This window comes from Arachis ipaensis, chromosome B05 (genome assembly GCF_000816755.2).
Source record: "Arachis ipaensis cultivar K30076 chromosome B05, Araip1.1, whole genome shotgun sequence".
Lineage (NCBI taxonomy): Eukaryota > Viridiplantae > Streptophyta > Magnoliopsida > Fabales > Fabaceae > Arachis > Arachis ipaensis.
In genome coordinates this window covers 16,661,006-16,686,970 of record NC_029789.2, presented here as the reverse complement: position 1 = coordinate 16,686,970, position 25,965 = coordinate 16,661,006, and the positions used below count along the sequence as shown (strand labels likewise).

General features: G+C 35.4%; 3 protein-coding genes across 4 annotated transcripts in view; 2 read left to right on the top strand and 1 right to left on the bottom strand.

Moving 5' to 3' along the window:
- The window catches only part of LOC107643125 (RING-H2 finger protein ATL22), a 2,377-nt gene extending 1,051 nt beyond the window's left edge, over positions 1-1,326 (bottom strand). Inside the window, exon 1 of the mRNA XM_016346695.2 lies at positions 275-1,326. Coding sequence (XP_016202181.1) covers positions 275-1,046 — 772 coding nt within the window. The 5' untranslated portion in view covers positions 1,047-1,326. The remainder of the gene's footprint in view (positions 1-274) is intronic.
- Positions 7,792-11,921, top strand: LOC110271798. Of its 2 annotated transcripts, none has more exons than XM_021123187.1 (2): positions 7,792-8,289; positions 11,798-11,921. In XM_021123187.1, exons 1-2 carry the CDS (start codon positions 7,983-7,985, stop codon positions 11,890-11,892), a joined length of 402 nt encoding a protein of 133 aa, XP_020978846.1. In that variant the 5' UTR covers positions 7,792-7,982; the 3' UTR covers positions 11,893-11,921. The 2 variants fall into 2 exon arrangements, with proteins under 2 accessions (XP_020978846.1, XP_020978847.1); XM_021123188.1 differs by lacking the exon at positions 11,798-11,921 and adding an exon at positions 8,495-8,530.
- On the top strand, positions 17,158-22,229 carry LOC107643124 (putative E3 ubiquitin-protein ligase UBR7). The gene is made up of 6 exons (XM_016346694.2): positions 17,158-17,364; positions 17,565-17,695; positions 19,413-19,571; positions 20,238-20,498; positions 20,896-21,723; positions 21,808-22,229. Exons 2-6 carry the CDS (start codon positions 17,615-17,617, stop codon positions 21,895-21,897), a joined length of 1,419 nt encoding a protein of 472 aa, XP_016202180.1. The 5' UTR covers positions 17,158-17,364; positions 17,565-17,614; the 3' UTR covers positions 21,898-22,229.

Sequence of the window (25,965 nt, the reverse complement as noted above, 5' to 3'; positions counted from 1 at the left end):
TCAATAATTTTTTGTCAAAATCTAAATTTTTCAAATATTAAATTGGTGGTTAACTCTAAAGAATATAATAAAAGAAAATCACAGGGACTTGAAAATTAAAGAGAGTGAGTAATTATTAAAAGATAAAGATACTTGCTACACTATTTTAGCTTGTGTAAGACCAGAAAAAATAAAGCAGAATAAAGAAAAGCCTAGCTTACGTTATTTGTAGACTTCTGAGGTTAAACTTCATTTTTTTTTTAAACTTAAGAACAAAAAGAAATGTAATTCGTACCTTGACCTTGGCGTGGAAGATCATAACAAGCAGCATGATCATCGTTAGAATTCGGTAGGAGGCCACAGCGTCCACCACTTTGTATACAAGACGTGCAATCAGGTTCATTCCACCGTAACCGTATATCAACATCGTAACTCATCCAAAACACTTCATACCGTACATAAAAGGGAACAGGTGCCAAAGCCGATGTAATAAAGTGGCACGACGATGAATTATTCAACAACCTTTGACGGGTTACTTGCGACGACAACACCGCCAACACGGAATAGCTGAGGTTGTTGCGCGTGGATCCCAAGCACTCTATCATGAGCGGTGATGTTGGGTCGTATGGACAGCTGTAAAACGAGTAATTCTGGTAACTGAAACCGTCGGCTAATTGGAAAGGGGAATCTGCGAGGCTGAATCCACGGTTGAGCATGATCCTTCTTGGGAGGCACTTTTCTTGGTCGTTGATCAGAATTGTTTGCTCATCATTCTCGATCCCGTTTACAACGAAGTCACCGGATTCTGGGAGATTTAGCAACGGTTGTTTCTGATTGTTACACTTGATTTCGAAACCTCGGTACCCACACCGTGTGTTGTTGCCTTCACTGGTCATCCAAAACGGGAATTCAATAGGGAGCGTGTAGTTTCCGCATGAGGCAATAACGGTTGTGTCACAGTTATTAATATTATCACTTGGTTCATCCGCCTCTGTTCTTCTGAGCTCAATAATAATAATAATAATCAAGAATACAAGTGTTAGGGAATAATATTGCGGGGTGGTCATAATTTAGAATATGCATAAAGATATGATGGGAGAATTAATGGATTTGAAGTTGATTATATTCTTCGGATGATGGCTTAGGTTTCTAGCTTGTAGAGAGGCATGATTCTACTTGGTCAAATTGTACTGAGACTGATTGATTTAAATTGGTGGAAAACTCGCTTAAGCTTTGAATCAAAGCAAGATAAATTATCAAGGTCAGGAGAACTTTACAAGCAAGGGTGCTTATTTTGAATATAATAGTTTAGTATTAGCAAATTAATTTGAAATTTGGAAGTCATGGTCAAGTCATTAGCCAAGTAAACAACCCAATTTAGTCTTCATTTCATTAATATGTTTTAATTTAATTTTTATGATGACAAACAAACCAGGTGCTTCTGTTTGTCTTTTGGCTCACGGATGTATATATTTCTCAAGAACTTAATGTTGTACTACATATAAAAAAATATATATTATATAGTACCATTAGTTTGGCTAGAAGAAATATTTAGGGGAAGAAATTAGATTGAAAGTGGAGAACAGTTGGGATGATTGTGGAAGCTTGAAAGTTAGAATGGGTAAGAGACTAAGAGCAGTAGTGCAGTTGCCAATTGGTATTTGATGAGTGATGCGCCGACTATTTTCGGTAAGAAAAATGTTCAAGAATTATCAAAATTTATTATTTTTTTATTTTAATTAGTTATTAATTAGTTAAAAATTTTAAGTATTTTAGGTGCATTATATAGAATAATAGAGAGATTGATAGAATGAAAATCATATGATCTAAATAGATTGGTTAAAATAGTGAAATGCGTTTGATTTTATATGTGTCAATCATAGGCACACTTCATCCTTTGGTACGATACCGATGCGATAAAGATGGTCAACTGCTCTTACTACCTCCATGGGATTCAGTTTGGTGTTCTAAAAAATAAAGCAGTTCCTCAATTTTTACACACTCCAGCAAAGATTAGCCAATAACTGTTTATCTCTCTCCTCCTCCGTTGTTACTTTAGGTAGGAGATAATTGATTCTCATTCTTGCATAAAAATATTGAATTAATTAATTACTGGAATCTAGTTTAATGGGCTACTTTTTCAAATCTTCTTTGAATCTAAGCATGTGTAAATACAATGGTTAATGGTTTCAACATCTGATTGGTATCTAGGGCAGGTTAGATTCGTATTTGAAAAACGGTGGTGGAGTAATTTTATCATTGGGAGATGTTCGTGGAGGAATTTTCATATGAAGATCTGAACTTTGTGTGATACTTGAATCTTCTAAATACTCTTCCATACTTCAGGATGTTGGATTATGTTTGGATTTAGCTCAGAGGACACATGGAAAAACTGATATGCAATCCTGTATCCTAACACTACATCGTGCTGTTTTGACTTGTTGAGAGCCCATTGCAATTCATCTTCCCTTCCATCTGGTTTAATTAAAAGTACTCTGTTATTGGTTTTAGGGGAGAACAAATCTTCAAGCAGATTTTGATTCCAACTTAGATCATCTCTAAGGAGATTTTTAACTCTGTGCACAATCAGACCTAAAAGGTGAATCAGAAAAAGAAGCATTAATTTTGAAAGGGTAAAATGTGGCGGCAACCAGGAATCTTCGAAGATACGGGTTGAAGCACCATTCCCAATTTTCCAAACCAACCCCTTCTCCAGAACACGATATCCCTCCAACTAACTCCATCAGCCCCAAGATGGTAAGTGACCTATTTTAGCATTTATCAATTCACCATATCTAAAATATTTACCTTTTAAAATTCTAGCAAGAATTGAATTTGTCTATTTGATGATTTTCCAACAGTATTTGCTTAGTAGAGCTAGGTTTTGAGCTCTTAGGTTTCTAAACCACTTTCTTTCTTAGGCCGCATCATCTGATTCCAACTTATCCACGCTATTCGTCTTTCTGAGCCTTTCTGACCAACCAGTAGTTATTTAGAATGTTGTGAATTTCCAAAATTAATGAATCAGGCAATCGAAAACATAATAAAAAATAGATAGGAATTGCTTCTCCCACCGCTTTGAGCATAATTTGTCTTTCTCCAGCTGATAAATAGTTTCTTTGCCAGCTTTGGACTTTCTTTCAAACTTTTTCTTTTATTTCACTAAAAGTAGTCTTCTTTGACTTATGAACCAGGGATGGAAATTCCAAGTATTTATCTTGAGCTCCAATATGAGTAACATTAAGTCTGTGTGCAATATCTTACCAAACGTACTGGGCGTGTTCTTGTTGAAAAATAAGGTTGATTTGTTGAGATTGACTTGCTGACCACTGAAGCTCTCATAAGTCTCTAATACAGCCATTATCTGATTGTAGCTATTGTCAGAAGCCTTACTAAATAAAATTGAGTTGTCAAAAAATAATGGTTTATTTTAGGACTTCTTCTATGAATTTGAATTCCAAGAATTTGACCGTTTTGCTCCACCTTGTGTAGCAAAAATGATAAAACTTCTACACAAAATAAAAATAGGTATGAGGATAGGGATCTCTTTGTTGGATTTTTCTATTTGGTTTAAAGAAACCAAAAGGTTGACCTTCCATAATGATAGAGTAAGCAATAGTGGTCACTAGTTCCGGAACCCAATTAATCAATCTCAAACCAAAACCCAATTTCTCCATAATGAACCACAGAAAATGCCATTCCACTCTATTATGTGTTTTACTCTTATCTAATTTCAAAACAATTTCAATCTCTAGGCCATTCTTCTTTCTCTTTAGATAATGCATATATTCATGGGTAATAAGAATGTTATCCGAAATAAGTCTCTCCTAAATAAAAACACTCTGATTAAAGCTCACAAGTTTACTCGTACATAGTTAGAGTCTATGAACTAGAACTTTAGATATAATCTTGTACATAACTGAAGATAAGCTGATAGGTCGTCTTACCTGCGTCATATTGCTAGTGTTTGGTATCTTAGGGTAGTTTAAGAATTTTGAATAATTTTGTAGGGTTTGAATATTTTTATCAACCAAAATCTATCTTTCATGGTTCTAAATTCTAGATGCATCTAATAAGGGAATTGGGGTGTTTCTTCAAATTCTTGTTGTTGTTCAGAACATCAATAACCACCTTGGAATCACACTCTACTATCACTTTCTTAAATTCTATAGTCCATGCCATGTCGAGACCTTGATTTATCCCCCATAGTTCTGCTTTAAAAGCTGAGCAATTTCCTATGTAATGAGAGAATCCCTCATCCACTTGTTATTCTTGTTTCTGAGAAGACTCCCACAACCTGTTTTTCTTGTACTGCTATTTAAAGAGCCATCAGTGTTGAGGGTGACCCATCCACAAGGGAGAGGGTGCCATTTAATTTGTTGTTCCTCTTTCTGATTAATATGCTTTTTTTTTTCTTCCCTCTATCAAAACCATCTCTAATTTCCTTATTACTCTTTAAAATTTTCAATTGGAGATTTGGGGATCTGCTATACCCTTGCTCATGGCCTTCTCGGATTCTCCAACTCCAAGTTTTTCGACAAGCAATGAAGAAGGGTTCTTTCTATATCTTTTGGTTCATTGTCACTTTATTTTCATGCCCATAATCCACTATTCTCTCTCAAGTTTTCTTTAGTTCTTCCTTTGTTGATTTTTCCTTCCTTTGTAACTACTATTTTTCTTCTTTTTACATGTGTGGTTGATTTTTTTTTTGGAAATATCTGTATGGTTAAATTTTTCTTTCTTCTTGTTTTATACTTTTTGAAAGAAAAAAAAAAAGGGGTCGTGGCCTATATTGAGTCTACGACATTGGAACAATAAATTAAGCTTGGCCAGATCATGCTTTTGGGCTAGAGGCCCAGATTAATTAAGTGGTATATTTAATGGGCTTAGAAAAATAAATTTTATTGATAAAAAATAGAAAAATGAATTTTATTTTTGAAAAAAACTTTATATTAAATTAAAATGCAATACTACTTAGTTTATTCAGAAAGATAGCCTTACAAAAATCTGAAAATTAAATAGTTTATTTAGAAAGATAGCCTTATAAAATCTAAAAATCAAATATCAAAGATCAATTGGATAAGAAGCATGAGTTAATTCATTATTAAAAAATAAAAAGTCCACGAGATTTAAAAACATAGTAAGTAAGGGGAGAAGGTTATCATGCAAGATACGTGTTCCGTGGGTTGTTTTGGGCTTGAACATGGGGGGAGGGGGTTCCAAACGCCTTTGGGTGGTTTGTCTGACATCTTCTGCTATTGTGGTGTCGCCGTTTAACGTCTTGATAAAGGTGGGAAATAGTACCTGCAAGGGATTCTAATGCTTAAATTAGCAAAGGTTTAAGTAGGTTTTTAGTAGATTGGGTTCAAATAATATCTTAGGGTGTTTGGGTATTTATAATTATAGGTGTAGAATCTGTAATCACCTTTTTGAGTAGCTCCACCTTTGATTGTGGATAACCATTTGGGGAGGTTGTTAAGATCTCCCTTCTAGATGAACGGGAGAGATTGTAGGAGTTTGTTTATTGATTTGAGTAGGTAGGACAAAGTTAGCGTTATCGAGCCTGATCTCCACAAGGTTGGGTAGGTGCCGATGAAGCCTTTATATGTTGATTGGACTTTACTTACTTTGGGCCTGGCTGAACTTTGGGTCAGGGTATGAACAGTACCCCTGCTTGAGACCGAACTTCATTAGATTAGACTCGAGAATTTTTAGGTCGAGTTTGTCCTTTTATAGCGTCGGTTTATTACGTCGGGCATATTGCCTTTCCTGGGATCAGGTAGGGTATTCAACGTGTTATGAATCTAAAACGTTGTGTATTTTCATAATCATTCGCACGTTTTCTTACAATCACTTTGGTAACCGTACGTGTCATAAATGAGAGGGGGTGAATTTCCCACTCTGCCCCTAAAGTCTTATAAATACTTAACCCTTTTTTCTTTCTTCATTTTGCTTCTTCGTCTGGAACTTTTGTTTTTTCTCTTAAGGTTTTACTGTAACCCTATTTTTTCCTTTCAAGATTTTTCTATCTTGAGTTTCTGCTTCGAGTTTTTGTTTGCGTTTGCTTTCAAAGGCTTCTGGAACGTTTGTGTTTTTTCCATCACGTGCATTCCATCGTTTGATCTTCCATCAAGGTTGGTCTCGCCTTTTTTGTTTTATTTTCTGTACCCATACTTCTTGGATAATGCATTGATGCTGTTTACTTTTTGATGTTTGTGAAAAAATGATTTCTTAGTGGTGTTTTGTTAATGTTCATTAAATATATCTATTTGTAGTAACCTTCTTGGTTACTCTGTAGTAGTATTATGTGTTCTTTTACTTTTTTTGGGAGTCATTTTCTTATTCTGAACTTATGTTGAGTGTGGGGCTTTGCTTTTTTCCCCCCAAATGGTGCCGTTTTCTCTTTAGATGACAGCGCTATTTCAAGTTCTAGTAATGTTGTTTGATTGCTATAGTTGCGAGAGGGTTTAATGGCTATGGTGGTTTCCTTCAGTTTGTTGAAGAAGGCCTGACTTCCTGTAGTTTGTTTGAATATTTGTGTTGTTGTACCCGACTTTCTGACTTGTAGACATGATTTTCTTTGTTGTTTTATATAGCTTTCTATGTCTCACTCAGTAATACTCAACATGTCTTCTAAAATTCCATCCGACCTAGATTGGGTAGATATTATCGTGCTTTCTGCCGTCCTTGTAATCGATAATTAGTATGTCAGAACTTTTTGTAGATAACATAGGCTGTGTAAAGATCGGGGGAAAGAGGATAAATATGAGATTTTGGTTGTTGAACCCGAGGAGAGAGTTTGTTTTCTCCGACTTGACAAGTCGGAACGTTATTTCATTTACATGTATGAGTGCTTTTTTACTAGGCTGGGGGTGAGTCTCCCTTTTTTTTTTTGAAACTGAAATTCTCCATCTCTATAAAGTTGCCTCTTGTCAACTTCACCCCAATTCTTGAGGTTTTATGAAAATTTACCGATTAATATGTCGATAGCTTGATCTTCCATTATCCTTCAAAGTCTTCTTTTACTTTTTCCAACTTACCAACCTTTTAGTTCCAAAAAACAAGGTTAGATTTCTTTCCGAGCTATTCAGGGAAGAAAAGTTTTCTCCATTTTTGATGATTCTTTTCATGATTTCAATCTTTCATAGTTTGATTTAATTGACTTTTAATATAGTTGTAGCCTAATCATTGCTTTCCATTCATGCTTGCTTAGCTAATTGTTTTGCCTACTTATTAATTCTAGCTCTTTGTCATTTAATTATTTTTGGCTCATTTAACTTCCATCTCTTCAATTTTCGTCTTTATGCGTGAAACCACCTGAATTCACAACCAATGATATGTACTTAATTGCTAGTCCAAGAGAGAACGACCCGAGATCAACACTCCTGGTTAATTGTTTTGTAACTTTATGACATACTTTTTTAAACTTTGATTCGTGTCGTTTGTTAGTTTGGAGCTATACTTATAATGAATAAATCCTTTTAATTAGCAAAATTCCAAACCGACATTTGGCTCGCATCAGTAAGTACAAGCCCCATTTTGCGAACGGCCAATGTGAGGTGATGCTAATAAGCTCTTCAGGTGGTGCCACGTGGAAATTAACATATTTTTGCCAAGGCTGGTATTTTTTTTTTTAACAAAGTCGGCTGCTTCCTTTTGCAAGGTTGCCCAATAAAAGCCTGCTCGCAAGACTTTCTTAGCTAGGGATGGTAGCAGTACCCGTACCCGCGGGTACCTTACCCATCCCTACCGACCCGGAGCGGGGCGGAGCGGGGTCGGGTTTAGGCTAAACCCGCCCCGTAGTGCATATATATAACTTTTTAGCAATTAGGGTTAGTTCTCATAACCTCAGTTCTCACCGTCACTCACTCAATTAGGGTTAGCAACCCTCTTTGTCACTTCAGAAAGCTCTTCTCCAAGACCATAGCCTCGGTTCAGTTCAACCCAGTGCCGCCGTCGAATCTGCTCCAGTTCTGCGTCTCCTTCAACTCTTCAAGCCGCCTATGCCTGTCGCTCCTCCTCGGCTCCTCCGCGCAACTCGTCTCTGCCATTGCAACTCGTCGAATCGTCTCATTGCCACTCCTCTGCAGCGCGCTTCTACGATCTCTTCCGCGTCTCCTTCAAGCCGCCTGTGCCTTCGCTCCTCCTCCGCGCCGCCTCTCAGTCCCAAATCCTCTGCGCTCCCTCCGGCCTCCAAGTCGCACACTAGACGAGCCACCCCCGTGCCTCCTCTGCATCAGAATCGAGCCTCGTCCGCGCCTCTGGTCCCGAAACGCGCCATCTCCACCAGATTCTCCCCGCATAGCATCGGTACAGTTCTTGCCCCTATCCCAGCCTTTCTTTTCTTTTTGAATGATTTGATATGTTTAATCTCTGGCTAATTTTGGATGTATCATGAGAATAGACAAAGAAGAAGTTCTTTTGTTTTTGGGTGATAACAGATTGTTTGGGTAGTTTCCTGAGTTTGTTACTAAGTTTGGTGTGTTGAAATAGCTTTATTTTGATTTTGAAACAGCTTAATAAGGAAATATGATGTATTTGATATGATGTATTTGATGTTGTTGTTGCAATTTGATGAATGATATTGATGATGGCTACAACACAAAGATGATGATGATGATGGAAAATAAGATCAAAGATCAAAGAAAGAAACAAGAATGTGTGAACAAAAGACCCTTTTAAGTAGGGAAGACTTTAAACCTATGATTATGTCAATTGTCAAAGATGAGATATGAGTCCACTCTTTTTTGTGTAGCAATAAAGTGCTTTCAACTCTCAACTCTTAACTCTCAACTTCAACTCTTTTTCATTTTTGTGATTGAATTATGTGTATCCCTTTTTTATATTACCACTTCTGTTATGGACTTTTGTGCTGTGTTGGAAATGGAGATGGGAATTGGGGAGGTTATAAGTGGAATATCTTGGAAGTCATAATAAATACAATAATGCTGTTACTTTTTCATTCAAGTGGTGTAAATAAACTATGCTTTGGATGTTATCTTATTATTACTAAATATTATAATGGAATTAATAATTTTTAATCTAACTCATTCAGTATCATCTTGAAATGAGTTTCACATTCATGATGAAACTGTTGCTTTGTGTTCTGTTTTAATTAAGGAAATATGCTCATGGTGTTCTTGTGCATTTATGCTTTGAATTATCATTTTTACGCATTTTTTATTTTGATTTTCTTCTCATTTTGTAATTGTGCAATCTGATTTGGTTTATTCTGATTTTGTAATTATGCATTTATGATATGATTTATGTTAATTTTATACCCTCATGTATTTTAATTTTATTTATAGGTGTTTTCAAATTACTTCATGGCTAGTAATGCTAGAGAAGACACACAAAGCAACAGTGTTGCTCCAAATGATAATGAAATTGAAGTTCAAAGTAATGCTAATCCAACTTCAGAAACTCCACAAGCAACGGATAATGTCTCAACTCCAGAAGGATCAACTCCCAATGAAGGTGACAATAAGACTCATGTTAAGAGTGCTTATTGGGAGTATTTTGATCGTTTGAAAGTTGAAGGTGAATAGAAGGTGAAATGCAAGTTTTGCAAGACTGTGCTTAGTGCAAATCCGAGGAATGGTACCAAGTCATTGAGGAACCATGTGGATCAATATTGTAAGAGAATAAAGGTGGCAAACTCTAGGCAATCATCAATTGTTGAATCATTGTCAAAACAATCACAAAAGCAAAAAGTGAATGAAGATGGTTTTGTGTTTGTTCCTTCATTTACAAGAAAATGTGTCACTGAAATGATTATTTTGCATGAGTATCCTATGAGTTGTGTGGACCACCATGGATTGAGGCGAGCTTTTGCTTCAATGCAACCAACATTTAAAATGCCTAGTCGAAACATTGTCAGAAAAGACATCTTGAAGATGTATGGGGATGAGAAGCGGAAGTTAACTCTTCAACTAGATGAAAATGATAGTAGAGTTGCAATAACTAGTGATATGTGGACTTCCAACCAAGAAAAAGGATACATGGTTGTCACGGCTCACTATATTGATAGTTCGTGGAAGTTGCATATGCGCCTATTGAGGTACTTTAAATATTTTATAAACTTTTATACATTGTGTTATTTTCATATGTTGAGCTTGGTTAATCTAAAAATGTATGCATGTTTGTTAATCTTTTCAGCTTTTGTTATGTTCCTTGTCCCCATACAAGTGAAGTTCTCACTGAAACATTGATGAAAATATTATTAGAATGGAACATTGATAGAAAATTGTCCACTGTTACATTGGATAACTTTTTTACTAATGATGCTATGATAGATGGACTGTTGGGGCGTTTAGATTCTTCATTCTTGATGTTGGGGAATAAATTGTTACATATGCGTTGCTGTGCTCATATATTGAATTTGATTGTGAAGGATGGCTTAAGTATTGTTAAGGAAAGTATAGAAAAGATTCGTAGTAGTGTATTGTATTGGACTGCAACACACAAAAGGACCGAAACTTTTGTGAGTTGGTGTGCTAAAACAGCGATCTCATTTATTAGGAAATTAGTTCTTGATTGTCCAACTAGATGAAACTCAACTTATTTGATGTTAGAAACTGCTTTGTTGTATAAAGCTGTCTTTCCTAGGTTAAGGCAGAAAGAATCCCAATATAAAACTGTGCAAAGTAATGAGGAGTGGGAACTTGCGAAGAAAATATGTGACAGATTGAAATTGTTTTATGATGTTATTCAACTGTTTTCTGGGTTTAAATTTTCGACTGCTAATCTTTATTTTACTTTGGTTTGTAAAATAAAAGTGTCATTAGATGAATGGAAAATTTCTACTAATCCGTTAATTGCTAATATGGCATCTAACATGAAGAAGAAATTTGAAAAGTATTGGGATGAAATTCATGGCATTATGGGTGTTGCTGCTGTTTTAGACCCTAGGTACAAGATGGTTGGGGTTGAGTTTCAATTTGAAAAAATGTATCCAGATCCAACAGAATGCTCTAAGCAAGTTGATAGAATTCATCAGTTGTGTAATGAGTTGGTTAATGAATACACTCAAAAAATGAGTTCTGATGTGTCACATGTCGGTGTTGGTGTTGGTGTTGGTACAAAAGAACTTAATAAAAGTGGAAATGCAAGTTTATTTGGGGGTGATGATTATATGGTGTATCTTAAAAGAAGAAAAATGACAAGGAGTTCATATGTGAATGTTGAGTTTGATCATTATCTTGAGGAGGAAATTCATCCTCCAAATGATCCTAACTTTAATGTTTTGAAATGGTGGAAGAACAATCAGACGAAATTTAAAGTTCTTGCAAAAATAGCTAAAGATATATATGCTATTCCGGTGTCCACTGTTGCCTCTGAATCTGCTTTTAGTACAAGTGGTCGTGTGATTTCTCCTCATCGTGCAAAGCTCAAACAAGACATAATTGAAGCTTTGATGTGTGGCCAAAGTTGGTTGTGGGCACCTTTGGGAAGTAAAGGTGATATATTGATTAATCTTCATTTATGTTAATTTTTTCATAGTACCGATTAATTTGTTAATTGTTATCTCTTTTAATTTTCAGGTTTAAATCTTGATTTACAAACTTTTAATGATGATGAAGATGTTGAAAGTGATCAAGAATAAGGGTTGAAGATCATTTTATATCTAATATTGTAATTTCTTTATTATGGTGTTAAATTTGTGGTGCTCTAACAATATTTTTTTTAATTTCAAGTTATTTTAGCTAATGACATTGTATGAATTTTATGTTTGTATTTTAATTTATCTATAAATTTTAAATTTCTATCTTAATTTATATATGAATAGGTAAAAATTAAAATATTTAATTTTTATAGGGGCGGGTCGGGGTGGGGCGGGTACCCGCAGGGGCGGGTTCGGGTTCTGTAATTTACTACCCGCGGGTAGTGATGGGGCGGGTAGTATATGCATAACAAGACGGCGGGGCGGGGTCGGGTAGGGCAAATACCCGCCCCTACCTGCGCCCACTGCCACCCCTATTCTTAGCTAGAGATCTTGCTCCCAAGTGATTTTCACAAATGTCATTATGGACTTCTTGTAAGAATTCTTCTGTTGACGAGGTCGGAACACACTTTAGCAAGGGTGTGGAGATTCCTCTTCTATAGAGTACATTGTGAACTAAAGTATAGTTTTGTGCATCCCTTATAAGTCTCCTCACCTCTTTTTCCTTTTCAGGGAGGACATCGAATTTGAGATATTCGATGATGGGGTCATCCATCCTAGATTTAGGTTTGTGACTGTCAGTGTGTCTGACTTGTCGACTTTAATTACTGATGGGGTGTGGAGAGTTTCTTGAATTAGACTTTATTGTTGCCCCTGACTTAATGCTGGCCAATTTTGTGAGGGCATCAGCTCGATTGTTCAATTTTTGAGTTATGTGTCTTACCTCTGCTTTCTAAAATTGAGCTAATTGTCCTAGTGTTTTCTCTAAGTATTTATTCATGTTAGAGTCTTTAGCTTGGTAGATCCCATTTATTTGAGAATTTATTACTTGGGAGTCACTAAATGCTACAATTTTTCCTACTCTGACTTCGTTGGCTAGCTTCAAGCCAGCAAGCATGGTCTCATACTCTGCTTGATTGTTGGAAGATGAAAACTTGAATTTTCGCGAAAGCTCTATCTGGGTTCCTTCTTCATTTTCAAGAATGATTCCTGGTCCACTTCCCGCTTTGTTTGATGATCTGTCTACATACAGATGTCAAGCAGTAGGGTCCCCTTGAACTCCTGTATACTTGGCCAAGAAGTCGGCCAGGTATTGTGATTCGATCATTGTACGAGTTTTGTATTTCCGATTGAACTCGGACAACTCCACAATCCATTGTAGCATCCGACTCGTGATGTCTATTTTTTGGACGATATGCTTCATAGGTTGGTTAGTTCAGACTTTGATGGTATGAGCTTGAAAATAAGGTTGGAGCCTTCTGGAGGCGAGGATTAAAGCATAGGTGAACTTTTTTGATAGTTGAGTTCTGCCCCTTGCAAGGCTTTGTTGGTAAAGTAGACAAGTTGTTGCCCGTTCTTGTCTTCTCGGATGAGAGTGGAGGCTATGGCCTTACTTGCTACTACCAAGCATAATATGAGTTCCTCTCCTTCTTCAGGTCGGATAAGGATCAGAGGTTGACTCAAGAAATTTTTGAAGTCTTGAAAAGCTTGTTCGCATTTTTGAGTCCACTCGAATTGGCATCCCTTCTTAAGTATTAAGAACAAAGGTAAAGATTTTAGAGCCAACCCTGCTAGGAATCTGGATATGACTACCACTCTTTCGTTTAGTTGTTGAACTTCCTTCAAACAAGTCAGGCTTTTTATCTCAAGTATTGCCTTGCATTTATTTGGGTTGGCTTCAATGCCCCCTTTAGGTAAGCATAAATCTTAGAAAATTTTCGGCTTCTACTGTGAAGATGCACTTTGAGGGATTTAGTCTTATCCCGTGTTGCCTTATTATGTTAAACACTTCTGTTAATCGGTCAATATATTGATTTCTTCTTTGGTCTTGATGAGCATGTCATCCACGTAGACCTCTATCAACTCCCCGAGGTGTGGTAAAAACACATTGTTCATCAACTGTTAATACATGGTTCTTGCATTTTTTAGTCCGAAAGGCATGGCCACGTAACAATAATTTGCTCTAAGAGTGATAAAAGAAGTATTTTCTTGATCCGGCTTATACATCGAGATTTAGTCGTATCCTGAATAGGCATCCATAAAGGATAAGTACTTGTAGCCTGAAGCCGAATCTACCAGGGCGTCGATGCTAGAGAGAGGGTAAGGATCCTTAGGACAAGGTTTATTGAGGACGGTGTAATCAACATACATTCTCCATTTTCCGTTTTGTTTCTTCATGAGTACTACATTGGCTAGCCATAAGGGGTACTTTACTTCCCTTATGAATCCAACTTCTAACAAGGCTTGGACCTATTCTTCAATGACTTGTGCTCTTTCAGGATCGAGCTTTCATCGTTTTTGTTGGACTGGTCGTGAGTCCGAGTAAACGGCAAGCTTGTGGCTCATGAGGTCGGGATGTATTCCAGGCATATCAGAAGGCCTTCCACGCGAAGATGTTGGAGTTGGCCCGTAGGAGCTTGACAAAATCTGCTTTTAACTCTTTATCCAAGTTGGCTCCTATATTTGTTGTTTTTCCAACTTGATCCCCAATATGAACTTTCTCAGTCTTTCTGTCGGGTTGTGGCCTCAACTCTTCTTAGATTTGGATACTATCGAGTTCAATGGTATTGACCTCTTTCCTCTTTGTGTAGCCTCGTAGATTCAGGCTTTCGTTGTAGCATCTTCTTGCAAATTTCTGATATCTTCTGACGATAGCTATTCCCTCTGACGTTGGGAAATTCATACAAAGATAAGGAGTAGAGACAACTGCAGCAATTCGGTTGAGCATTGTCTAACATATTAGGGCGTTGTAGGCCGATGTTATATCGACCACTATGTAGTCTATACTCAAGGTTCTTGACTTTGTTCCTTTACCAAAAATAGTGTGTAATGGAATGAAGCCAAGAGGTCGGATTGGTGTGTCTCCCAACCCGAAAAGAGTGACTCGACATGCCCTAAGTTCTTTTTCTTTTAACCCTTGATTGTCAAAAGCGAGTTTAAATAGGATATCTGCCGACTTCCTTGATCCACCAGAGTTCTGTAGAGGTTTGCATTGGCAGGTATTATTGTAATCACGATAGGGTCATCATGCCCCAGTGTTACCCTTGAACATCTTCTTTTGTGAAGGAAATAGTAGGCAAGTCGGGGGTTTCAGCCTCTTCTCCGACTTGATAGACTTCTTTCAAATGCCTTTTGTGGGAGGATAGTTATGCCACCTCCTGCAAATCCTCCAGTTATCATGTGAACGTGCTTATCGAGAGTTCGAGGTGGCCAATTTCTTTGACTCATATCTTTTTTTATCTCTTTTCTTTTTTCCTTGATCATTCAATCTTTTTGCTAAGTATCTTTCTAACCGACCTTCCCTAGCTAGTTTTTCTATCATATTTTTTAAGTCGTAGAAATTATTGATAGAATGTCTGTATATCTTATGATATTCACAATATTCTGTCCGACTTCCACCTTTTTTATTTTTGATGGCCGAGGAGGTGAAAGTTTCACGGTATGGCAGATCTCTTTGTAAATGTCAACAAAGGAAACTCTTAGCAAAGTATAGTTGTGATATCTTCGAGGCTTATCCGAGTTGTATTCATCTTTTTTCTTCGCTTCTCTCTCTTTATTCTGAGCCTGATAAGGAGAGTTTTTCCTGGGAATGGGTTCTCTTAGTTGGGCATTCTCTTCTATGTTGATTTACTTTTTCGGTCGCTTTTGTACCTCATACAAGGAGGTCAGATGCCTCTTTGAAATAGACTAGGAGAATGGGCCTTCTTTGAGGCCATTAACTGACCCATTATGACTACTTCTGTAGGCAAGTTTTGAATCTCCAGAAAGGCTTTGTTGAATCTTTCTATGTAAGCTCGGAGAGTTTCTTCAACTTCTTGCTTGACCCCGAGAAGACTTGGAGCATATTTAACCTTGTATTTTTGGATAGAGAATTGGGTAAGAAAATTCCTTACAAGGTCGTCGAAACAAGTTATAAACCTGAGTGGTAGACTATCAAACCACTTCATCGTCGCCTTGGTTAATGTCGTCAAAAAAGCTTCGCAAAAAGTTGCATCTGACATGTCAGCCAAGTACATTCGGCTTTTAAAGTTGCTTAGATGGTGTCTTGGTTTGGTTGTTCTATCTTAAAGGTCCATGTCACGACTTCTAAAGTTTCTGAAAACCCTAGCCTACATGATCTCTTCGATAAATAGATCTCCTCCTCCAAAAGGGATTTCTTCTCGATCTGCATGGTTACTCCGACCTCGAAAGTTGGCTTCCAGTTTCAAAAGCTTTTCTTCTAATTTCCTTCGTCATCGTACTTCTTTTCTCAGGTCTCTTTCAGATTCTCGTTGCCTCTCTTGCTCTTGCTCGAGCTGTTCAAGTCGGCCTTGATATTCGTAAATGAGACCTATTAGTTCTGTAGGATCTCTTCTTCTTGATCCTTCAGGCCAGTGTACTTTCGAGCTTATTCCGTGTCCTTTCGGGTTTGATGGGTCTTTGGCCACACCTTTTCCTCTATAGGGTCTAGGAAGTATGACTAGTGCACGATCATCGTTGTGTGGTTCTTGTTCGTGGGTTTTAGAATCGGAAGTTGTATGTCCATCTTCTGGGATGTCATCTGCCATCTACAGTGTTGACTTTCAGGTCTCCGGTAATGGCATCCATGTTCTGTGGGTTATTTGAAACTAGGTTGCTTTGGGTTTAAACGTGAGATCCAAAATGCCTTTGAGTGATTTGTCTGATATCTTCTGCTGCTGTGGTGCCGCCATCCAACATCTTGATGAAGGTGGGGGGTGGTACCTGCAAGGGACTCCGATACTTAAGTTAGTAAATGTTTAAGTAGGTTTTGTAGATTGATTCAAAGAATACCTAAGAGTGTTCAGGTGTTTATAATTATAGGTGTAGAATCTCTAACCACCTTTTGAGTAGCTCCATCTTTGATGGTAGATAACTGTCCTTTTATTGGGGAGGTTGTTGAGATCTTCCGTCTAAATGAAGGGAAGAGATTGTAAGAATTAGTTTATTGATTCGAATAGGTAGAGCCAAGGTTGGCGTTGTCGAGCCTGAGCTCCACAAGGTCGAGTAGGTGCGGGTGAAGTCCTTATATGTTGATTGGGTTTTACTTACTTTAAACTTGACTGAACTTTAGGTCAGGATATGAACATTACACATAATTTTTTATATCATTTATCATAATTCTAAATGAAAGGATATATACTATATACTTTGTTAGATATGTACATACAAAATAATACTTATACTACGTTTATACTTAACGTACAAAAAAAATAGTTACCAATAAACTATTACACATTAAAATACATATTTAGCATATAATAATTTTTATTATTATATTATTATAAATAAATTTAATTATTCTATTATAAACAATTTATTTTTTGATAGCCGATTATTTAAAAAAGATGTGTGATATAAATATAATAAATGATCTTAATGTATATGTAAATTTAAAAAAAATATACATATAAAAAGGGATAATGGGTGGAAATGGTAATTTGGAGGGAAGAAGATAATTTAGCATTTGATTTTGTTTGCAAACAAAATCCACTCCCAACACGTGCAAGTTGCAACCCTTGGATATCTGGCGGGAAAATGTCCTTATGGTCCTTAGTCCTTCCTTAGCTCCACCTTAGCCCACTATATAATAACCCTAACTCCATTTTTCGCAAAACCAAAACTCACGGCTCTTCTCTGCTTCGCATTTCTACTGCTACTTTCTGCTGCTTCAAAATGTCACCTAATTGATCCAATCAAATTCTAACTCTCACTCTCAAGATTAGGTCAGACTTCAGATTATTCTTCGCTTCTTTATTTTGTTTACCTTCATTTTCAGTTTTGCCATTTGCTTTCGTGGAATCTAGGGTTTCGTAATTCAGTGGTATACGTCTATGTTCTTCACCAATTGAACTCGTGCCCTATTCGTACGCTTTATTTTATCTCTTTGTTAGCGGTAGTTCATGGATTCACTTTCATAATTTAGGAACTGATCGTGAAATTCCGAAGCCAGAAGTAACGGATTTGTAAGTGAAAATGGACGCTACGTTTGAGGAAGAAGCTGAGCAGGCTGTTACTCTCAACGAGTACCTTGAGGAAGTTGAGGAACGTGAACTGGTTAGTCATTCTCCAAATACTTTAATACCTATGTGATGTGAGGTGTTATGTGTTTCTCATGCTTGAATTAATTCTCCGATTTTACTTGACTTTGTTTGGTTTATCTTATCAATAATCTTTATACTGTGATTACGAGCTATATGTTATATGGATTTTTTTTTATCGTTATCCTTTTTGAAAATTATATGACTGGCTCTGTGTATTATGGTATGTTTGAAAGACATGGTAACAGAGGAGGATAGTAGGTCAAACTTCTTGCTCAATTACTACAAGTCATTTTGATGGTTAAGATTTGAAAGGGAGCTGGACCTTCATGCCCTTTATCCGCCGTAAAGGGGATTTGGGTAAAGATACAGTGAGTTTATGAAATATATTCGGGGTTGTTGGTACCGGGCACTGCTATGATAAGGAATCTTCATACTTGGCTTACTTGCCATCTAATTCAAGTAACGGTTGCCAAAAATAAATTATTGCCTTTATAATGTTAAACTGATTTAATGACGGCTACCATAAATAAATTGTTGCCTTTACGACGTTATGTTTAATATGGGTTATGTTTAATGTGAATATCTGGAATTACATTGTGTGCCTTAATAATACTTTGACTACGGTGGGGTTGCTTTTGCTGTTCTTGCGACTTACAACCTAGTGTCATTACCTGTGGTCCTTTAACCTGTAACACTGACACATACTCGATAGCTTCAGCCTTGACTAGAAGGACTCAGATTAGCCGCATTTTAAGTGAATATAAATTACTTGATAGTTATATGTGAGGACTTTGACGGTTTCATCGAGGTGCTTCATTTGGTCTGTGAAATGCTGTATATTTTATGTAACTAGAAGCACAAACTGTAGTTGAGCATGTGATATCTTATTGTAGATTAATTGATATTTATGCACTTTGGCGTAGATTGGTTTCCTAGTAAATGCTGGTTATTGTGAGTTTGTTTCACATCTGAGGTGTCATGGAAATCCCAGTCTAAAGCACATACTTGGTTTTATGCTTTAAGATATTTAATAAGAAATCATAGCCTCTCTGCTGACTACTTGAGTGGATCTAAATTCTGTTCCAAATAAATAGTTTTTTGTGCTTGTTCTTTGGTTGTCATTAAGTCATTTGTGTTAATGACCTATTTATTTTGTGAACAAGTAAATTGAATGCTGAATAAGCACCAAAGATGATATAAGTGCATCCAAAATAAAATAATTTGTTTCTCAAATATCTGTTCTCATAGTGTGGATGAATTTTGATGCAGCCTTAATATCAGTGTAGAGCAGTGGCAGGTTAGGTAGAACAGTTTTTTTCCTCTCTCTCTCTCTCTCTTGGAGCTAGGCTCCAAATAACTTTCAGTCTCATTGGTAGTTTTGAAATAATGGTGGAAACTCACATGCAGTTATTTTCATGTGACGTTGATAGCCAAAAACCGTTAGATGACAATTTAGTCAAATCATCTAACGGTTTTCGACTATCAACTTCACATGAAGACAACTACATGTGAGTCTTCACCAACTTTTAAACATCTATAAATTTTATTCGTGAACTGTATGTTCATTGCTTCCGCCTTCCAGTATAGTTCTATATCTTAAAAGCATGTTTTTGTTGCGCTTAAGTGCTAGTTTTATTGCTGCTTTATGTTGTTGAACTTTATTCAATAATGTTGTATATGACTTGAAAATGTTGACACTTTATGTTTTTTTTTTCTTTACTCATTCAAAGGAAGTTGATTTAGTTTTGGGGGGTGATGATGGCAAAGAGTGTACCTATGGCAAAGGTTATTTGAAAAGGCAGGCGATTTTCTCTTGCCTCACCTGCACTCCGGATGGGAATGCTGGAGTTTGCACTGCTTGCTCATTGTCTTGTCATGATGGCCACCAGGTAGTTCTTATGATGGAACTTCAGAGCTGAATATATTCCTCTCCTCACTGAAATAAACCTTTCATTTCATTTGTGGGGACATCAAATGGGAACTTGCCTATTATTGTGCATCTTTGTAAATAAAGATACTAAAAGGGATGCTATTTTTTATTTATATTAGTCATGTTTATTTTATGCAGTTTCTTAAAATCCTAAGTTGTGTAGTTGTCTGATCTTTAGTCTGTGTGGGGTGCCTAATTGCATGCAAATGATGGTAAATCATACACTTTGTTTGGTAAAATCACATACTCTTTTATTAACAAGTTAGACACAGTGCATGTTTGGTTTTGATAATTTTAGGGGGAATAGTTTTTTGTTTTTCTGTGGCAATATTTATTTGAAGTTGTATGAAGCTTTTGATTATGGACTGATATGAACTCAAAATGAGTAAAATCCAAACACACAATTTCTTTGTTAGGTTTGGGACATTTATCTACAGTGACCCCTTTTTTATGGATGATAATCTTGAATTCTAGATTATTTGGGAAATTTTTCTGTTGTTGTTTGATTGAAAATGTTGTTACTAGGAATGGTAAATTTTCTAATGTATCATAACAGTCAAATTTTGTTTGCTTTATCAATGCTGACACTACTAACCTATGGTTTCATTATTTCTATGTTCCAAAGATTGTGGAACTATGGACAAAAAGAAACTTTAGGTGTGACTGTGGGAATTCGAAGTTTGGTGAATTTTACTGCAAGATTCTTCCAAATAAAGATGTAGAGAACACTGAGAATTCCTATAATCACAACTTCAAAGGTTCATATTGCACATGTGGTCGTCCTTATCCAGATCCAGATGTTGAAGAACAAGTAGAAATGTTACAATGCTGCCTCTGTGAGGATTGGTTTCATGAGGAGCATCTTGGACTCGAGTCTTCTGATGAGGTTTGTCTTCTTTTAACCTTTCTATATTATGTTTCTATACTTACAGTAAAAAATTAGATTTTATGCTGTCATGAATTAAATCTCCGGCGTTTTCTTCTGAATTTAGTTCCAGCTTTTATTTGTACTTCAGACAACAATTTGCTGCATGCTTTTGTTGCATCCAACAATGTATGTTTAAGCTATTGGTTTTGCTTGATTGTTTGTTCCCCTTTTCTTTCTTTTCCCTATTCATGTGTTTTAAATATAGTATTTCATATTGAAGGCATATAGAAATTTACACTATGAGCCCGTCAGTTCCTGATAGAGTAGAGCAAATTATATTTGTGAACTCTGATGTATTTCTTACTCATTATGTTTTGCACATTTGAGCTTCTCTCATACACTTGGCATATATCAGATTCCCAGAGACGAAGAAGGAGAGCCTCTTTATGAGGATTTCATATGTAAGCCATGCTCTGAAGTGTGTTTCTTTCTAAATCTATATCCGAAATCCATATGGGCTGTGGGAAAGCAACTAGATGCTACTGTTGAAGTTAGCAAGGACAAAGGTGTTTTGGAAGATAAGCCTTCAACTGGCAAGTCTGAAGAGCCAATGGGTGATACTTCAAATAATAGTCCTAAAGTTGTTGATGCAAAAGTTGATTCTGAATCTGTATCCGGCGGGCAGAGTATGCTTCAGGGTGGAAATTGTGATGGCAGCTTGGATTTGAACCAATGCCCAGAAAGCACATCCAATGGGAAGAGTATGCTTCAGGTTGGAGATTGTAATGATGGCCTGGATTTAAAACTGAATTTAAACCGAGGCACAGAAAACATATCTGGTGGGAAGAGTATGCTCCATGGTGGAAAGTGTATTGACAGCCTGGATCTAAACCAATGTGCAGAAAGCTCTGATATGAAAGTTGACTGTCTCCTCGGTGTTGACATTGCTGCTGCTTCCCCAATTTTACCCAGTAAAGCAATGTTTCTTTCTAAAAATTGGAGGGATGCTTTATGCAAATGCAACAAATGTATGGAGTTTTATCATCAGAAGCGGATCACTTTCCTAATTGACAAGGAAGACTCCATTGCTGAGTATGAGAGAGTGGCCAAGCAAAAGAGAGAAGCAAATATTGAGCAACAACAGGGTGCAGAGTTAAGCTTTTTTAATAAACTTGGACATGTAGAGAAAGTGGAGATCTTGAAGGGCATTCAAGAGATGAAGGATGGGCTTCGTTCTTTCCTGGTATGCTCCTTGCATTTTAGTAGGGTTGTATGGTTGTTTTGTTACACCCAAGTTGAAACCTGACTATGTTCTTTCTTATGACAGGAATCCGCAGACACATCAAAGCCAATTACAGCTGATGATGTTCATCAGTTATTTGATAACATCAAGAAGAAGCGTAGACGAGATGTATAGTAAGTTTATTTCGTCTTGGCAGTTAAAGAGCGTGCGGGTCAAAACTTTTAAGAACATGCACTTTTAGTGTTGCTTTGAATGATAGAATATTCATAAGGCCTGCATAGTTTATGATATTTAAGCTACAATGTTCTACTTTGTATGAACTTTTTTTAACCTTTCCAACTCCGTCCGTATTTGGGTTCTCCTTAAAGCTAGCTTAGGTTTAACGTATATCTAATTTTATTTTATTTTGTTTATTTGTATATTTATTCGTTTTTAACGAAAGGATAGCATGCGTCATGCGATCTTGTTGACTGCTACATTTGCAATGATAATGACGCGAATGCTTATGCTGTTGCCTTGCTACAAGAAGACATGCGCTGGATAAACAGCGACCTTTGCATGTGATTACATCTAATACACACCAAAACAAGTCACGTTGCTGCATATTTTAAACATTAAAAGCCGTTTCCGTTGGTTGCTACACTGCTACAGTTGGATAATTTCATCTTCAAGTCTAAATTGCGACATTTATTCAAATTCTCGCAATGTTTCGGGCTTTCGTCATAAGTTGCATGTAATCTTGACTCATGTTTATTAGCCTTATTAAAGTACTTCTCACTTTGTTGAGCTAACTCTTAGCTAAGCGTGACCATAGTCTATATATAAAGGGGCTTCTAAACATTGCCATTGTTAATCGTTCGTTAAAAAAAAAAAACATTTTAGAATTTAAAAATCATTTTTCTTTATTACTTAGTTAAAGAACTAAAACGAATATTTTGTAGGTAACACTAATAATTTTTTAGGTAAAGTATATTTTTTGTTCCTAAAGTTTGTTAAAAAAATTTTAAAATATTTTTAAGTTTTATTTTGTGTCAATTTTATTCTTAATGTTTTTTATTTGTATCAAATATACTTTTGACAACTAAATTTAAAAAAAAAAATTAAGATCAATATATTAATAATTCATGACAAGTAGAGATATATTTAATGCAAATCAAAATTTTTTTGGACAAAATTAAAACAAAATAAAACTTGTATTATTGTACTAGTTATTTATGAGTATTGTAAAATTAATTTTAAATTAAAAACAAATATTTATGATTATTGCAATACTCATAAATAACTAATACAACACTACAAATATCTTTGTTTTTATTTAGTACAGCAATATAAATATTTTTATTTTTATTGAATTAAATTAAATTATTAATTTAAATTATAATCATCTAAATTTTAAATTAAATATTTTTATAATTTTAAAATTTAAAATTATTTGAATTAAATTAAATAAAATGAAAAAATAAAAACCAAATAAACATAGCATCAATTTAATTATACACACATTTCGGTGCTGAAATGTCAATTGAAACTTTATGCATATCTCGGTAACGAAACTCTATGAATTTTACCTGTATTTCGAGTGCTCATTACCCAACTTTTATAATATAGATCAAGATCTCAGTATCCGAGATCTGTTCATTTTTTAAAAATTCCTTAGCAACTGAGATATGACACATTGTACGTAATTACACAATATTTTATATATTTGTGTAAATTTTATATTTATTTAATTTAAATAAAAAATCTAAAATATACTTTATCCTAATTTTTTTAAATCTTGTCAAAATGATACGTACAAACTACGTTCTAGAATCATTTTTTATATATAGTTCCTTCAAATATCCGGTATATTCTTATTCACTTAAAAAAAATCTATTCTGAGGAGATTTTATAGTGAAAAATAAAACACTTATTTATTATTTTTAAGATTTTGCTTATGGTGTGTAGAAAACAAAAAAAATGTCCAATAGTTTGAATCAACTAAGTCTCGGTGGCTGGAAATTCATTCGACGATGATGTTCATTGATTCATAAACTTGTACACCTTAATTTCCGATCGGAGATCCCCGATTTGGTTGATTTGGACGTTGCATGCATGGCTGGGTTCTGCGTAATCGGAGTTATTTAAACTGTGCTTTCTGGGGTGTGGTATCCAAAATATCTGGTTTAGATCTGCCTAATAATTGACTAGAACTAGATTCATCGGTGGATCATCCCTGTCAACAACTATTTTAATTTTGGGTATAGAGACAACAAGATGATTAGGTTTTGAGGATCCTATACGCGTCACGCTTAGGATTTGAGTCTATATTGTGCATGTGCATCGACACTACTTAATTATATTTTTCCATTATCATATATTAAACTACTAGTCATGTCTCACCTAAACTTCATATCATCATCTTAATTCGGTCATTTACTTTCACCTTGACAACGCAGAGGCATATCATTTTTTTTTTCTGAAAAATATAATGCATAATTTTAACATATATAAGATAACCAGCGATATAATATGATATATATATATATATCTTGCTTGGGAGAGGAAGCTACTTATAATTATAAGTAATAATGCATGGTATGTTTTTGTCCAATCTGTCACATGAGTTTTAATTATATGCTTGTTTCTGAAGGTTATATTCAGCATCATCTCACGTCAGCATGACCTCCGACTGAGGAAGTTACGTTGGATCCGCCCATTAACCCGAATATTAGGAGGGTTAATTCTATGCAAATTAATTACATTTGATCCATTTATTATTTTTATTATTATTTAGCCATCAACTCAATTTTTTTAATGTATTTTTTTAGTCTAATAATCTAATATATAATAAATTTTAAGAGTAAAGTATCGTTTTTGTCCCCAATGTTTGGGGTAAATCCTATTTATGTCCCTAACGTTTAAATCGTCCTATTTGTATCCTTAACGTTTGTAAAAGTGATTAAATGTTATCCCACTGTCAATTACACATCATGAACGCTTTAATTTGTTTTTTAAAATCTTTTCTTAAAGTTATAATACAAATGTCTGAGATAGAATCGATGATCTATTCCGAAAAATAACTCATCAAATATTGAAACTAATTCCTACAATATTTACATAATTCACTTTTCTAGGGACATAATTGAATCTAAATACAAATAGTGGGTATAATAATATTAAAATCGAACACATCCAAGTGAGACCTAATTGAGAATAAATACATCCAAGTGATAGTAGGATAACATTGAATCACTTTTATAAACATTAAGGATACAAATAGGACGATTTAAACGTTAGAAACACAAATAGGACTTACTCCAAATATTAGAGACAAAAACGATACTTTACTCTAAATTTTAATGACCTTTTAGAATTCATCGTATGAAGCTGCTATGCAAAGAGGGAATTGAATCCCATAGCTTCTACTCAGATAAAGATAGTGTTTAAAACACGAATCAAAATCTGAATCGTGGCATTAGCAATGATGAGATTGTCACAACAGTAAATAAGTCATAATTGGAGTGACACACAATAATCCCTCTTCAATGGTGTAGCGTCAATGTGGCTATTACTGATGTAACAACTAATTTCAAAGTCTCTGCCTAATTTGCCATTTTCTTCTGTTTGCTTTTCCATTTCAACCTAGCTTTTTCATTTATCTGTTACAATTTACAATGAATATTGGTAGCTTTCTGCTGAGGCTTCGCCTATAATCATTTCATTTTGGTCACAACGAGTCTCAAACTTATCCAATTTTCTAAGGAATGGAAATTATAGCATCGTCACAGGACAGGGCACGTAAATTGTGCATTATTTTGACGCCGACAAATTAAACTACGAGAAATCTAATCTAATCCAGCTAATTTAATTTTTATATATGTACATTTATGTATTAATGTGACCTGTCTTGAAGTTAGGTAGCTAATATAGCTGAGTGGAAATGCGAAATTAAAGAAGCTTGATAATAATAATAGATTATCTTATAGCTAATGCAATCTTATTTGTATATTATCTATTGTATTATTGTCACGAAATATTACAGGTCATATATACACCGGCGAAGAATCCTTCTCTCATCTTTCCTCGAGCTAATTAATTGTTTTCTTGTAAAGATTAGTATTCTATAGGAGTTTGAGTTGAAAAATCATTCCTTTTTTGATACATAAAACAATACATAATATTTTCACACACACGTACACGTATGGAAAATTAAACGACATTTTCATTGAGTATTAGCTTTTGAGTCACTTTGTCTGAAAT

Coding starts and splice junctions, on each gene's coding strand:
- LOC110271798 (XM_021123187.1), top strand. CDS start 7,983: ATGCCTGTCGCTCCTCCTCGGCTCCTCCGCGCAACTCGTCTCTGCCAT. Junction 8,290..11,797: donor ATTCTCCCCGCATAGCATCG/GTACAGTTCTTG, acceptor AATTTTTATAGG/GGCGGGTCGGGGTGGGGCGG.
- LOC107643124 (XM_016346694.2), top strand. CDS start 17,615: ATGGACGCTACGTTTGAGGAAGAAGCTGAGCAGGCTGTTACTCTCAAC. Junction 19,572..20,237: donor CTTGTCATGATGGCCACCAG/GTAGTTCTTATG, acceptor TATGTTCCAAAG/ATTGTGGAACTATGGACAAA. Junction 20,499..20,895: donor GACTCGAGTCTTCTGATGAG/GTTTGTCTTCTT, acceptor GGCATATATCAG/ATTCCCAGAGACGAAGAAGG.